Source organism: Nestor notabilis, unplaced genomic scaffold (assembly GCF_000696875.1).
Source record: "Nestor notabilis isolate BGI_N333 unplaced genomic scaffold, ASM69687v1 scaffold21364, whole genome shotgun sequence".
Taxonomy (NCBI): Eukaryota; Metazoa; Chordata; class Aves; order Psittaciformes; family Psittacidae; genus Nestor; species Nestor notabilis.
Window position 1 is genome coordinate 1 of NW_009926324.1, and position 12,506 is coordinate 12,506.

General features: G+C 44.7%; 1 protein-coding gene across 1 annotated transcript; it reads right to left on the reverse strand.

Moving 5' to 3' along the window:
* Positions 1–9,822: 9,822 nt before the first annotated feature.
* On the reverse strand, positions 9,823–10,931 carry LOC104404934 (adiponectin-like). Its single transcript, XM_010013484.1, has 2 exons — positions 10,721–10,931; positions 9,823–10,349 (listed from the first exon to the last, which is right to left on the reverse strand). Exons 1-2 carry the CDS (start codon positions 10,929–10,931, stop codon positions 9,823–9,825), a joined length of 738 nt encoding a protein of 245 aa, XP_010011786.1.
* Positions 10,932–12,506: the final 1,575 nt, after the last annotated feature.

A 12,506-nucleotide genomic window follows, 5' to 3' on the forward strand; every position in this document is an offset into this window, starting at 1 on the left:
TCTGTGTTAAATGATACGGGTGGGGGTGATCTAATGCGTGTTTCTCCACTCCTGGTGGTTTTAGGCGATTTAGTATATTAATTACTACAAGTAAAAATGCCTTGGTATGTTTGTGTAGAATCCCAGACTGGTTTGTGTTGGAAGGGACCTTAAAGCTCAAAAAAACTGCCGTGCGCAGGCACCCCTTCCACTAGACCAGTTTGCTCAAGGCCCTGTCCAAATGGCCTTGAAGACTGGCAGGGATGGGGCAGCCACAGCTTCTCTGGGCACCCTGTGCCAGCGCCTCAGCACCCTCACAGGGATGAGCTTCTTCCTTATATTCAATACCTTCTATTCAACAGTGTAAATGCATGTAAAAATGTGGACAGAGCTTTGCAACATTGTTTCTGGGTGTTAGCACTTTATAGATAATTCTGTAATCTCTTAAGATATGCATGTGTATGTATCCAAAGCAAAACTGCTTATTTTTTATATGCTTTCTGCACTTGAAAGTTAACTGTATGCTTATAAGCATATACAGCTGCTTTTAGAGAGAAGAGCTATGTATCTGCCATGTAGGGATAGAATATACAGCGCTTTACACTTAGTTACTTAGGTGTTTTTTTAAATACATCTGAAGTATGTTTAGACATTTCAACAGTGAATTTCGGGTGTGTTATAAAATCTGATGGTTGTGGTGGTGACGTTGATGCCACAACCTGGTGTTCTTATAGTAGGTTTCTCATGTTGCTCAAGGCTTAGAATATAGGAGAAAAAGGAAGTTCTGCATTAATATACTCTGAACAGTTGTAAAGGACCTAGCTCTTTATTGGAGGCAGCATATTCAGGAGTAGGTTTTTCCATGAAGTTCTGCCATCAAGTTGTGGTATTACATTCTTTTGGTAGTTTAGGACTCTTCTAAATGAGGCTCGATCCTCAGTTTATTGTGTAGCACTTGTTTCCTTGTTATTCATGCCTTCACAGCAGTGAGATGCTTTATAAGGAAAGGATTTTTAACAGCAAATCACACATGTCAGTCTGCAAAACTCACAAGCGTGAGCCTGGATACTGTGACCCAAAGCAGAAGTGTCTCATCTGAGACTTGCTGCATGCATACAGCCAGTACTTACTTAGCTCTGAAGCTGTGTTTGATCCACTCTGAATGTGATGGCTACATGATGTGTTTATAAAAGCTCCTCCTTTGAAGCTTTATTTTGCTTCTATAGATTTAATTGTAACACTTGTATTGTACAAGTTAAGCCATTTAATTTGTGTATGATGGAGAACATATACATGGTCTGCCTGCCTGCCTTCTCTGTCTCTTTGCACCCTGATGTTGCATTTATAGTAACTGATGGTGCAGTAAGTCTGACTTACTTAATTTGCCTGAAAAGGCAAATTTCTGTCTTTAAACCAAATAATGAACTGCTCTTGAGTATGTGTCTGTAACAGTTGAAACTTCTAAGGTTAATTTTACCTTATCTTATTTTTCTGACTAGATTTTGAAGATCTCTTTGATGATGATGACATCCAGTGAACTTAGTTGTCCAGCTATGCAGTGCTGAGACGTGGACTTTTCTCCAGGATCACTTGTGGTGTCCATTATTTATTAAAATAATCAAAATGGGAAAATCGGGGAGGGGGGGAACCTGCATAAGCTGCTTGGGGAAATATGAAAACCGGATGTCTAAAGATAACTGAGGAGGGAATTGTAGACTCTTATTTCTAGGCAGCTGTGTAGAGTTTTCTTAAAATTTTACTTGCTGATGTGCTTATTTAATAAAATACTAAAAAACCCATCACCTCTCTCTGGGTTGTGCTTTGAAAGTAGATATTGCTGAGTTCTGAGCTCCCTTAGAGAATGATTTTACTGTTTTATTAAATCATTCACTGTTACTTTTGGATATTGCATGAAGATGCACAGCAGGGAATATTGCTGCCTTGAAGAGTTTTGTTCATCCCACAGTATAGGATTATTTGGAGCTAAGACAGCAATAGTCTGACTCTCCTTTGTAAGTTGCATTAAGAAGAGTGTGTGTTGCCTTCTGTTGGAGATGGATACTCAGCTACCCTCAGTACCTTTTTAATTTGGGAAGCACAGGAATAAAAAGTAGTAATTTTATCTTGATATTTTAAGCAGAGAAATGCTTTGGCCCTTGGCCATGGGAATGCTTGGATTTAAAAATAATATTTAATTCTTGAAATTGTACTCTATAGAAAGAAAATAATTTTAGGATTCTTTTTTTTGGTCAGCAGTTAATGTAATTACTCCTACTTACAGGTACAGTGTGTATGAATTGGTCTGTAAGGTACTAGTTCAGATTTTGACACAAGTTTTCAGAACACTTTTAGAAATGTTTGATTTTGCACCCTGCAGTGACCAAAGTGAATCTCAGAATGAAAGGAACAGGTGAGTGTGTAGTATATTATTTCAGAGTCAAGAGTTTAATGCTGTCTAATCTTGAGTGCAGTCTGTATTCCATAAATTGGTAATAAAAATAATACTGTGACTGATCTTTAAAGACTTCACACTATTTAATTTTCACCTGGAATGAAACCCTGTTCTTTCCTATTTATTCCACATGTTTGATTGGGTTTTTCCTTGAGTTTGCCTTAAAAAAAGGAAATCTTAAATGTAACAATAAGTGTGCTTAACAGTCAGTATGCCTCTGAGCTTAAAAATGTAAGCATGATAAAAACAGTATGACTTAAGAATACTTATTGTGTTCCTGTGGATTTCTCTCTGTCCTCTATTTCATCATGCAGTGTACATGAAGTCAGCATTCTGACATTTACTCTGCTTAGTGTCTGACATTAAAACCTGTCCCTGAAGGAGCAGTCTTGCTGAGGCAGTCTCCTTTCTCTTTGCAGGGCTTGCTTCGTTTAAAGAAGTTTCAAGCTTTCCTCATTGAGACCAATGTAAACATTTTGACTGAGTGGTACCAACTGCATTTGGACTGTTCCTAACTTTGGTGCTGTGCTTTCTCCAAACTAGATTTTGAGGAATGAGCTGCTGCTGGTAAATGGAGGCTGCATTCTGGGCAGGTGCAAAAGGAGATGAAATAGATTTAAGCAGCAACTCTTCCCCCTTCGCTCTTTCATCTGCTTGCTTTTTCTGATGCCCAGATTCCTCAAGATGGTCGCCTTGGTTTTGGAATACTTCCTGTTCATGTTTGTTCAGACTTCCTTGTTTTTTCATTTGCCTCTCTTAAGTTTTAAGAAACTTGAGCCTTAAGTTTGATGACAGCAGGAGGACTATATTCTGTGATACAAATCCATCGTGAACAGTTGCTCTTCGGCATGAATGGTGTTCTTTTTAGAAATGTCCAAAACCTCAGTGAAGCGTTTGTTTGAAGGTGCCAATGGTGAGTAGTTCTAGTTTTGTAATGTCATCTTACTTGATCAAAACATGGAACCTATCTTCATGAAAGTGGGTACAAAGCAAATAATGTGCATGGGTCCAGTACAGCTTAAAACTCAAGAGTTTTCATCGTGACCTACCCTGACTACCTACCATCCTGACTCAGGGTAGGTATAGCTAACACCTTTATTATGAGGCTTTCCAGAATCTCAGTGTTTTATGTTAAAAAGCAGCATAAATAGTACTGCTGGCACCTGAGAAGTATGGTATGCCTTCTTGTAGGGAAGGAGCTTGCACTGTGCGGTGTGTGAAAGTGTTTGAGTTGGTGAAGTTATGAAGAAAGCAGCTGAATTTCATGAACTGCTTTGGTGTGCAGCTGATACCACTCTGGCTTGTAGCTACTATGAGTCCTAGGTGGCTTTTTGGTGTTACTTCCCAGCTGCTGACTTGTTAAGCTTGCACTTAAATCTGATATCTTGTGTGGGTTAGTTCTCTCAGGATGAAGTGAAATGAAAGGAGCGCTCTTCAGAGCTGGAATGAGATGATGCTGAAGGTATGTTTGTTGTACCTCTCTGAAGTATAAAGTTCTTCCCTTTGCAGTGAGACTAGGTGAGGAGTGTGTGAATAGCCTCATCTTTGTAAAGAGAGCTGTGAATGTCTAAGAACTTCATCAGGAACTGTAATATGTTTTGGTCCCTTTTGGAATGGTACTAATACAGAAAGGCTTATACGAAGAACAAAATGCTCTTCAGCTTCATCTTGTTTTTGTATTATTTGTCAAGCCTTTCAGTCTAATCAATCTGTGGGCAATCAGCCTGTTGTACAAAATACAAGATGTCAGTATCTCCAATAAAATTTGATTTAAAGGACGTTTGTCTGTCTTGGCCATTTCATTTATTGAGCTTTGATTCTGGTACCTTTTGTGGAGATTGTCACTGCTTATCATAGGTGTTCCTGAGTGAAAGAGCAAGCCTGTTCTAGCAGCATTTTGCACACACTTGGACTCGCATATATTACTTCATAAGCTGCTGGGTACTGCTCAGTATTTCAATGTCCAGATAAAGGCTCTATTCTGAATATGGTTTATGGAGGTTCTGAGGTTAGTGTCATGAATGTATAAAGCCCACCACCTGCCTGAGTCTTGGCAGGATGAGGTCCCAAGTGCCTACAGTGCTTTAGAAGGAATGTAGCCAGTTGTGCGGCACAGATGAAAAGGAATAGCTTCAAAACACTTAAATGTCAGCCTGTTCCCTTCAGTACTCTCTTGAGGCCCATCCTCTGCAGGAAGCTGCTAGCTGTCATGGTATATTCTTAGAAATCAAGAATGTGCAGGCTGTTTTGAGCTGAAAATAATCAAGTCATTGTGAAGGGGAGAAAGTTGCCACACTAAAGGAAGCTGCCTGTTATCTGTAGTGTTTCTGCAGTGCCTCTTCTGAGCTGGCTGCCAGCTTAGCAGGATGCAGTGCTCCACTGCCCTTCGTGTGAGCAAGAACAGGCAAGCTGAGCCCTAGCGTGGTAGTAGTGGGTTTTCCTTGGTTGATTGGGGTTTGGGTTTTTCTTAGTTAACTCCCAGGGAATGAAAAGATTTTCCTTTTAATATTTTACTTCAGTAATTCAAGTGGAAGGTCTTTTTCTCAATAAAGTAGGAATTGATTTTGATTACTAAATAGAGTTCTTCCTGCTTCCCCAGGGTGTTGGGAAGCTGGCAGGCATCTTCCTGCTCTCAATGTGCAGTTGTTCAGCACATGAAAACACACTGGGCAGATGACAGTGCAGCCCTGTTCTCTGTGAGTCCCCCTGTCAGTGATGGGGCTGGAATGTGAGCATCACATCAGGGCTCTTGGAAAAGCACCAGCACAATGCAAGTCGGTCCTTGGCAGCAGGGGTGGCTTTGGAACAAGGATTTGCTTCCATGTTTTTGTTTCTAGCTCTATTTATTTAGTTTGCTTTTTCTAGTTGCTCCAAGTGGTCTTTGCCAAGCAGTGGAGTCTGAATCCTGACCCAAATTATAACCTTTTTCTTAAGCTACTGAAGGAATTTCAGAGGAGGAGGGAGGAACAATGTTTTTCAAAGCTGGTAAATAGGGGCTTCTTGGTGAATACTTCTTATTTATGGAAAAATCAGTTTGTGTAGCAAATTTCCAGTCAGCTCTAATTCCTGTCCTTCCCTGCAAGGGATTTAGAGGAGAGCTTCAACTGGGATCTCCTGCTCTGCCTCCCTGATGCCTCTCCATAAAACTGTCCTGCTTTATGGGTGGGATCCCACAGATTGCCTTGTGGGTGGGAATACTGTCACACAGTAAGAAATAGATGTTGATGTTTAATGTTTTCATTTCAGTGGAATAAACCTTTCCTTCCCCTTGGATTGGCTGGAGAGTAACAAACTGCACCTGCATGTAAAGAAGTCGCACCTGCATGTAAAGAAGTCGCACAACTGTCCTCAAAGAGCAGTGGCATTACACTGGGCTGGTCTCCTGGGATGAGTAAGGAGGATCTGCAGGTGGGTTTGTTGATCTACAATCCCATGGCAGACTGAATGGTTTCACTGTGTACCCGTATCTAGCACAAACATCATAAAAACACGTGGCAGCCTTGCTCCCATCCTTGCTCAGAATTAGTTTCCTCCAGAGTACTTCAAAGGGACAACTTTGTATCTTTGTATTCCCTCTTTCCATGCTGACAAGCCTCTAGCAAGTTTATACTTCACAAGTCTTATGAGTGATTATCTCATTCTTGTAGTTTTTCATGGTTTAGTGCACTGCTATTAGTGCAGCTGCTATTTGTATTCCAATTAATTACTGGCACAAGTGATTACCTGGGGTTGAGGCACAATTAGGATCAGCCTATCAATTAGGTTACATGCCTGTCTGGCCATGTTTTCCCATCCCACAGGTTTATGGTGCATGGAGATAGGGTAAAAACACAGCAGCTGGGTAATGAAGAAAGGCTGGATTCATCAGGAACTCTCCTGAGCTCATCCCCCAGGACCTCATTACCCTCCCAAACCCTATTTGCATTTATCTCTGAAAGCAGCACAAGGCCAGCATGGTGCCCTGAAGCTCCCTGCCCTTGGGCTACCACCATCAGCCTGGTCTTGTGCTCCTGGCATTGCAGAACCAGGGAGATAGGGATTTGATACCCATATTACACACAGGGATTTGGGTTGTTGCTGTGCTATAAGCACTCCCTGGGGGCTTGCAGCCCTGGGGGGGGTCCTGGCTGCAGTAGGGCGGACTTGTGTGCTCAGAGGGGAGATGCTTCTCTGCTGGCCCTGCCCTGAGTCTGTGCTTGCTTTGCTGATGGGAGCTGCTGGGAGCATTTGCCCTAGGGGAGAGCTGGGAGGGGGCCTATTGTAGCTTCTGGGGGGTGCAAAGTGGTTTTCTGGATGGGTGGTGGCTTAAACTGGGATTTGGTGCTAGGGAGGTGACTGCCTCTGTAGCTGAGCTCTGTAGAGTAAGAATTTGATAGGGATTTGAGTTGAAAGACTTCACAAAACAGTACAAATCCCTGAAGAGAGGGCTTTGACCCCTGTTTCCATGCAATGGGGGCTTGCCTTGTTCACAGGCTGGGGTACCCTAACTGGGGGGGCTGGTCTGTTGCTCTTGAGGTGCCTGACTGGGACATGCATGAGCAATGCAGGTACCTTGCATGGAGCATCCTTGTCCAAGCGGGGAGCTGGGAAGGAAGACTGTCTCTGTACTCACTCGTATCCTGGAGGGTGAGTATGGTGGTGAATTTCAGTAGTTCTGGCTGTGAGAAGGGGGAAAAGCCAGAACACAGAATAGTGGTGCCTTAAGGGCTTGCTTTAAAACTTTTCCCAATGCTTTGTCTTACTGTGTTTACAGGGGTTTCTTGATAGACAGCCTAGCAAAGATGTGTGCTGTTCTCAAGCAGGAAATCTCTGCTTGACCAGGATTTTAGCCTGGGATTCAAACCCTGAGGCTTAACCCTTTAAAGTGTGTTTGAAAATATTCTGTAAAGACAGCAGTTTCTACTGTGCGTTGGGAAGAGAGGAGCAGAGTCGTGGTGATTTGAGGTGGGAGGTGCTGTTGACCTGAGTGGAAGTCACATTGAGATGGGTCATGCTGCTGCTGGGACAGTTGGGGGTGCTAAGAAATCCTGGGTTCTGCCTAAAGCACATGGCATCAGGTGTGTGTGGCAGTTTGAAAAGCCACATCTAAACCTCTGAGTCCTGATGTGCAGGATAAAGCTGTAAGCAAATTTGCTCCTGCTGCGTGGCACCAAGGAAAGGAATTCTGTTTTGGCTGCCTCTTGGGAACTGTTTAAACTAGTATTTCCTCCTAGTGTTTATCCCTAATGCCTCTTAGTGCTTTGGCTGTTTCAATTTTCCCTGCCTTCAGAAAATCCATCTGAAAATATTTAAGAAAACCCTCAACACTAAAATCTGACTTGCTCCTGTCAATTTAAGCCTCTTATGCCATTTGATCCAGGAACTGCTGCAATTTTAAGTCTTCTTTTGTTTATGGATTAGTTTTTTGGTTTGGGTTTATTTGTTGGTTGATTTGGGAGTTTTTTTTCCCCCTGATCTTTTCCCTTTCTATTAATTCACACAGTAGGAGTAGGGTTTTTCCCAGCACTCTAAATTCAGCCTGATCATATTGGGCATTAGCTCAGCCCTTGGTAAATCTAGTATGCTTGAAGCTCCCTGGGCCAGTGGAGGCCCTCTCTCTGCCTGGCCAGTCAGGGGAGATTTAGGCTCAGTGATTCTAGGGAAACAGTCTGGAAACCAGAGCTGATCTTATCCAAGAAGGAGACAACGCAGTGTGAGATGCTGAAGCCTTGATGAAAGCTAGAGAGTGGGGGGCTTTGGGAAAGCAAAAGGGGCTGTCCCTCTGTATGTGCCAGCCCAGGGTGCCTCCACCTTGCTGCAAAATATGAGGCAAGGAGAACATCCCTTTCTTCAAATCCTTCCCAATAACACACAATAAAACATGGGAGTGTTCTCATTGAGAGAGTTTATTGTTGTTATTATTTGTTATGTGGTAATTCACTGGAGTGTGAAGTGCTGCTCTTGGAATTAATTTCAGTTGAAGCTTTTAATGCTGTTTTGTGCTTGTAATAACATATTAGTGCTGATCTGTGTTAGCTTGTTCTGAAGCTTAATGGGACTCTTCTTTGAATGTATCTGAGAAACTACCAAATCCTCCTTTAGCTAAAAGTCAGGCAGGCTCCTTGGAGAGCAGTTTGATGGGATTGCTGCTAATTCCAGCTTTAATATTCTTCCTCCATTAAGGTAACCTTGCTGAGAGCTGTTCATCCCAGGAGCCCGCTCAACACGGGAGGTTGCACCGCAGTGTGAAGCTCTGCTCAGCTGATGTGCAAAACTCTGCTTATGGCACACTTTATGGTGTGGAAAAGTAGAAAACAGTTGCTAGATCTCAACTTCTGACTACATTTGGGAACTATTCAGAGGGGAGATGGGACAGGATCTTGCCAGCTTGCCGATGGAAGCTGTGAGATGCTGCTCATGTGCTCCATGCTGGTGGCCTCTGGGATGAACAAGTACTCATGCCATCACTTCCAGCATGTGGTGAGTGCTTTGGGAAGGGACACCTCTACCCTGAGGTCCCCTCTGCCCAGGAGCCTTGAGGCACCTTCTGCTCCCCCATCAGGCATCAGGGTGTTTGCAGGGGAGCTGCTGGCATTGCTGAGCATCACAACTGTGCGGGCAATGCGTCTGTCATCACCTCGGGACCCCTAAAGCCACATGGTCAATGGGCTGTTTTTGAAATGTGGCCTCACTGGTGTTCATAAGACTTTTCAGATAAATCAAGAGAAGATCCTGCCCTGAACAAGCATGCTGTCTACGTTAGAGGTAACAATAGAGGATAGACATAAAAGGAAAATCAAAGGATTAAAATCAATGAAAGTTAATAACCTGAATATATTCAAGGATCTGGGCTAAAGAAGGGAGACAACAAACCATGGGTGAAAGCCAAAGGCCCTAATAGGACAGCAGGTTACAGTGGTAAGAAAGGAGCCATCTGTTCCAGCTGAAAACAAGAGCAGAGATGGCTTTTGTGAATAGTCTTCTCCGTCTTCTACTCAAACTTAAAAATGCTGGCTAAAAGGTGTACCATTGGTTTAAATGAATTTAGGTGGTTAACAAAGGGAAATTTAGAATGGGATATCTGAATGTAATTGATTTTTCTCTCCTTTCTAAATTCAAAAAAGGTTAGGCCATCTTGAGGGTTACTCTTCCATCATGTAGCAGGAGTGGTGTTTGACTTTTGCCCAGGTTTCCACAAGGAGAGCAAGACCCAAGGTAGTAAACTCTTGCTCCCATGGAAGTCACTCATGTCTAACCTCACTTATTTCACAGGAGATAGGGTCCACCCTTGGGAATTGTTGCCCCCACAAAAGGCAGTTATCTGGTAAATACAGTATAGCTATAGTGACAGTGCCCCAGGACACCGTCCAGGGTTAAGCCACCTCTTCCTTTCCCAAGCAGAACCACCTTCTTTAATGGCCATCCATGTCTGGGTACAGGAGGAAGCCCATGAAAGTGGAATCGTTGACATTGTCGGCATAGATACCATTGTTGTCCCCCTCCCCGTACACCTGAAGCCAGACCTCGTCCCCAGAGCTGAGGTGGAGCAAGACAGAGCCACTCGCTTGGTCAACATTGTTCTTCTGGAACTGGTCGTAGGTGAAGATCACCGCCCTGTCCTTCTTGTAGAGGCTGACCTTGACATCTGTCAGGTAGACTGTCAGGTGGTAGGCGAAGTAGTATGTGCCCGGGATGTTGCAGAGGAACTTGCCAGTGCTGGCATCATAGTGCTTCTGCTCGTTGTAGAAGATCTTGCTGAAGCGGATGGGGACGTTGGGGTGGGGGGCTCGGTCCGTCAGCCCCACGCTGAAGGCAGAACGGTAGATAAAGGCACCTTCGCCCTTGTCCCCTTTCTGCCCTGGGTATCCAGGGAATCCTCGTGGCCCTTCCCGCCCTGGGACTCCTGTGTCACCTTGATCACCCTTGGAACCTTGCATACCTGAGAGACAGAGTGGAAACAGGGAATTCTGTTTGGATGGCGCCAGCAGCTGCTACCCACCAGCCCAAAACATAGAGGGGGGTGTAGCATGAGGATCTGCTCAGCAGCAATAACCTCAACGTCCCTGTGAGTTGAGTCAGCAAGTGGAAAGCCCACTCAACCCCCCCAGGCTGTGTGCAGAGCATGCCTGATAAAGCATCATTAGTTGGAAAAACAACCACCAGCCAAACTCTTTGACTTGGGTTGTAAAATCTCCATCCCTGGAGATACTTGAAAGCCATCAGAGATCAGGCATGGGCCAGCGTGAGATCTGCTAGGGCTGAGGCTTACCGCTGGCTCCAGCATGGATGTACCCCCTGTTCCTTACCAACCTTCCTCTCCTTTCTCTCCCTTTAGTCCATCTTTTCCATCTTTCCCATCCCGGCCAGGGAGCCCGTTGTGGCCGGGGTAGCCGGGCGCTCCTCCCATCCAGTTGGCACATGGAGTTTTGGGATCAGGCTGAACTTCCTGGGCAGCTACCTCTGTGCGGCAGGGTGCCAGCAGCAGCAGCGAGCAAAGGAGGAAGCCTGCTGAGCCCCTCATCATCGGTTCCTGATGTGGACATGCACTTCGTTAGCTTTAAAGGTTAATAGGAACAAAAGAAATGAACAAACCCCCCACCCTGATAACTGAGAGGCACGAAGACTAAAGTTTGAATCAACATATCCAAAGGAAAGCAATTCTGCTCACTCCAAGGGCTCTTCTGCATCCAGCATAGTGCTCGCGTGAGCTCCACAAGCCAAGCCAGGATGGGGCCCCTGGGAGCACATGCGGTGTGGAGGGGAGCAAATGCTGGAGTTGCTTCCCCAGCACTTGTGGGCTTTTTATATAGACACGGCTGTAGCTTGGGACCAAGTATGGCAGATGCAAGGATATCACAAATTATGTTTTTGGATTGCGGGAAGAGGATTACACATCCAGGGATTACACATCTTGGAAGTGTTCAAGGCCAGGTTGGACAGGGTTTGGAGCAATCTGGTCTAGTGGAAGGTGGCAGGGGGGTGGAACTGGATGAGCTTTAAGATCCCTTCCAACCCAAACCAGTCTGTGATTCTCGAAGACAAGTTGTGCAGTGTTTAGGCACCACAGGATCAAGTTTTTCTCTAGTTGCCTCGCTAGTCAGAGCAATCAGTGCAGCTCCTCAGAACCGGATCCGTGATGGTGCCCTACAGCCAGCCTGGGGCTTTGTTCTGATGCTCCCATTAATCAGTGGGACCTTGGTGGGCTTTGGCTCTGGCTTTTAGGAAACAGATATTTTAAAATGACTATTGTGTGATACTGCTCCAGGGCAGAGACTAGACGCTGGAACCTCCTGTTACAAGGATTTAAAGTGGCATAATAGGCAATGAAAGGTGAGTAACAGCATGGCCATTAAGAGTCCCTTAGCTCTGTAATTTCCAAGAAAAATAGTATTTCAGAGCAATTCCTTTGCAGGGTTGATTTTCCTGGGTGAGCTATTTAAATGTCATATTTTAAGTAATGTCATATTAGCTCTTGCATAATTGCTTCAGAGGAAGCCAAATAAATGTGCTGGGTTTGGCTGGGATAGAGTTAATTTTCTCCATAGCAGCTGGTAAGGGATGATGTTTTGGATTTGTGCTGGAAACAGTGTTGATCACACAGGGGTGGCTTAGTTACTGCTGAGCAGTGCTTACACAGAGCCAAGCCCTTTTCTGCTCCTCATCCCACCAGCGAGCAGGCTGGGGGTGCACAAGGAGTTGGGGGGATACAGCTGGGACAGCTGAACACAATGGACCCAAGGGACATTCCATATGATGTCTCATGCTCAGCATATAAAGCTGGGGGGAGGTTGGCCAGGGGCTGCTGCTGGGCATCGGTCAGTTGGGGGTGAGCAGCTGTTTTAATTTGCATCACTTGTCTTTCTTGGGGTTTATTTCTCTCTCTTATTTTCCCTTTCATTACCTCTGTGCTTTGCAACAAGGGATGTAGCGATTGCCCATGAACCAGGGTGGACAAGAAAAATGGATGTCTGTAAACCCTGAAAGAGGCTTGGCTTGGTAAGCGAGGGTGTGCATATTTGGGCACACTGTGACATGGCCACTTTGCCATGGCACAAAGTAGAGGGGCCCCTGTCCCCCCATATGAGTTCCCTCCTGC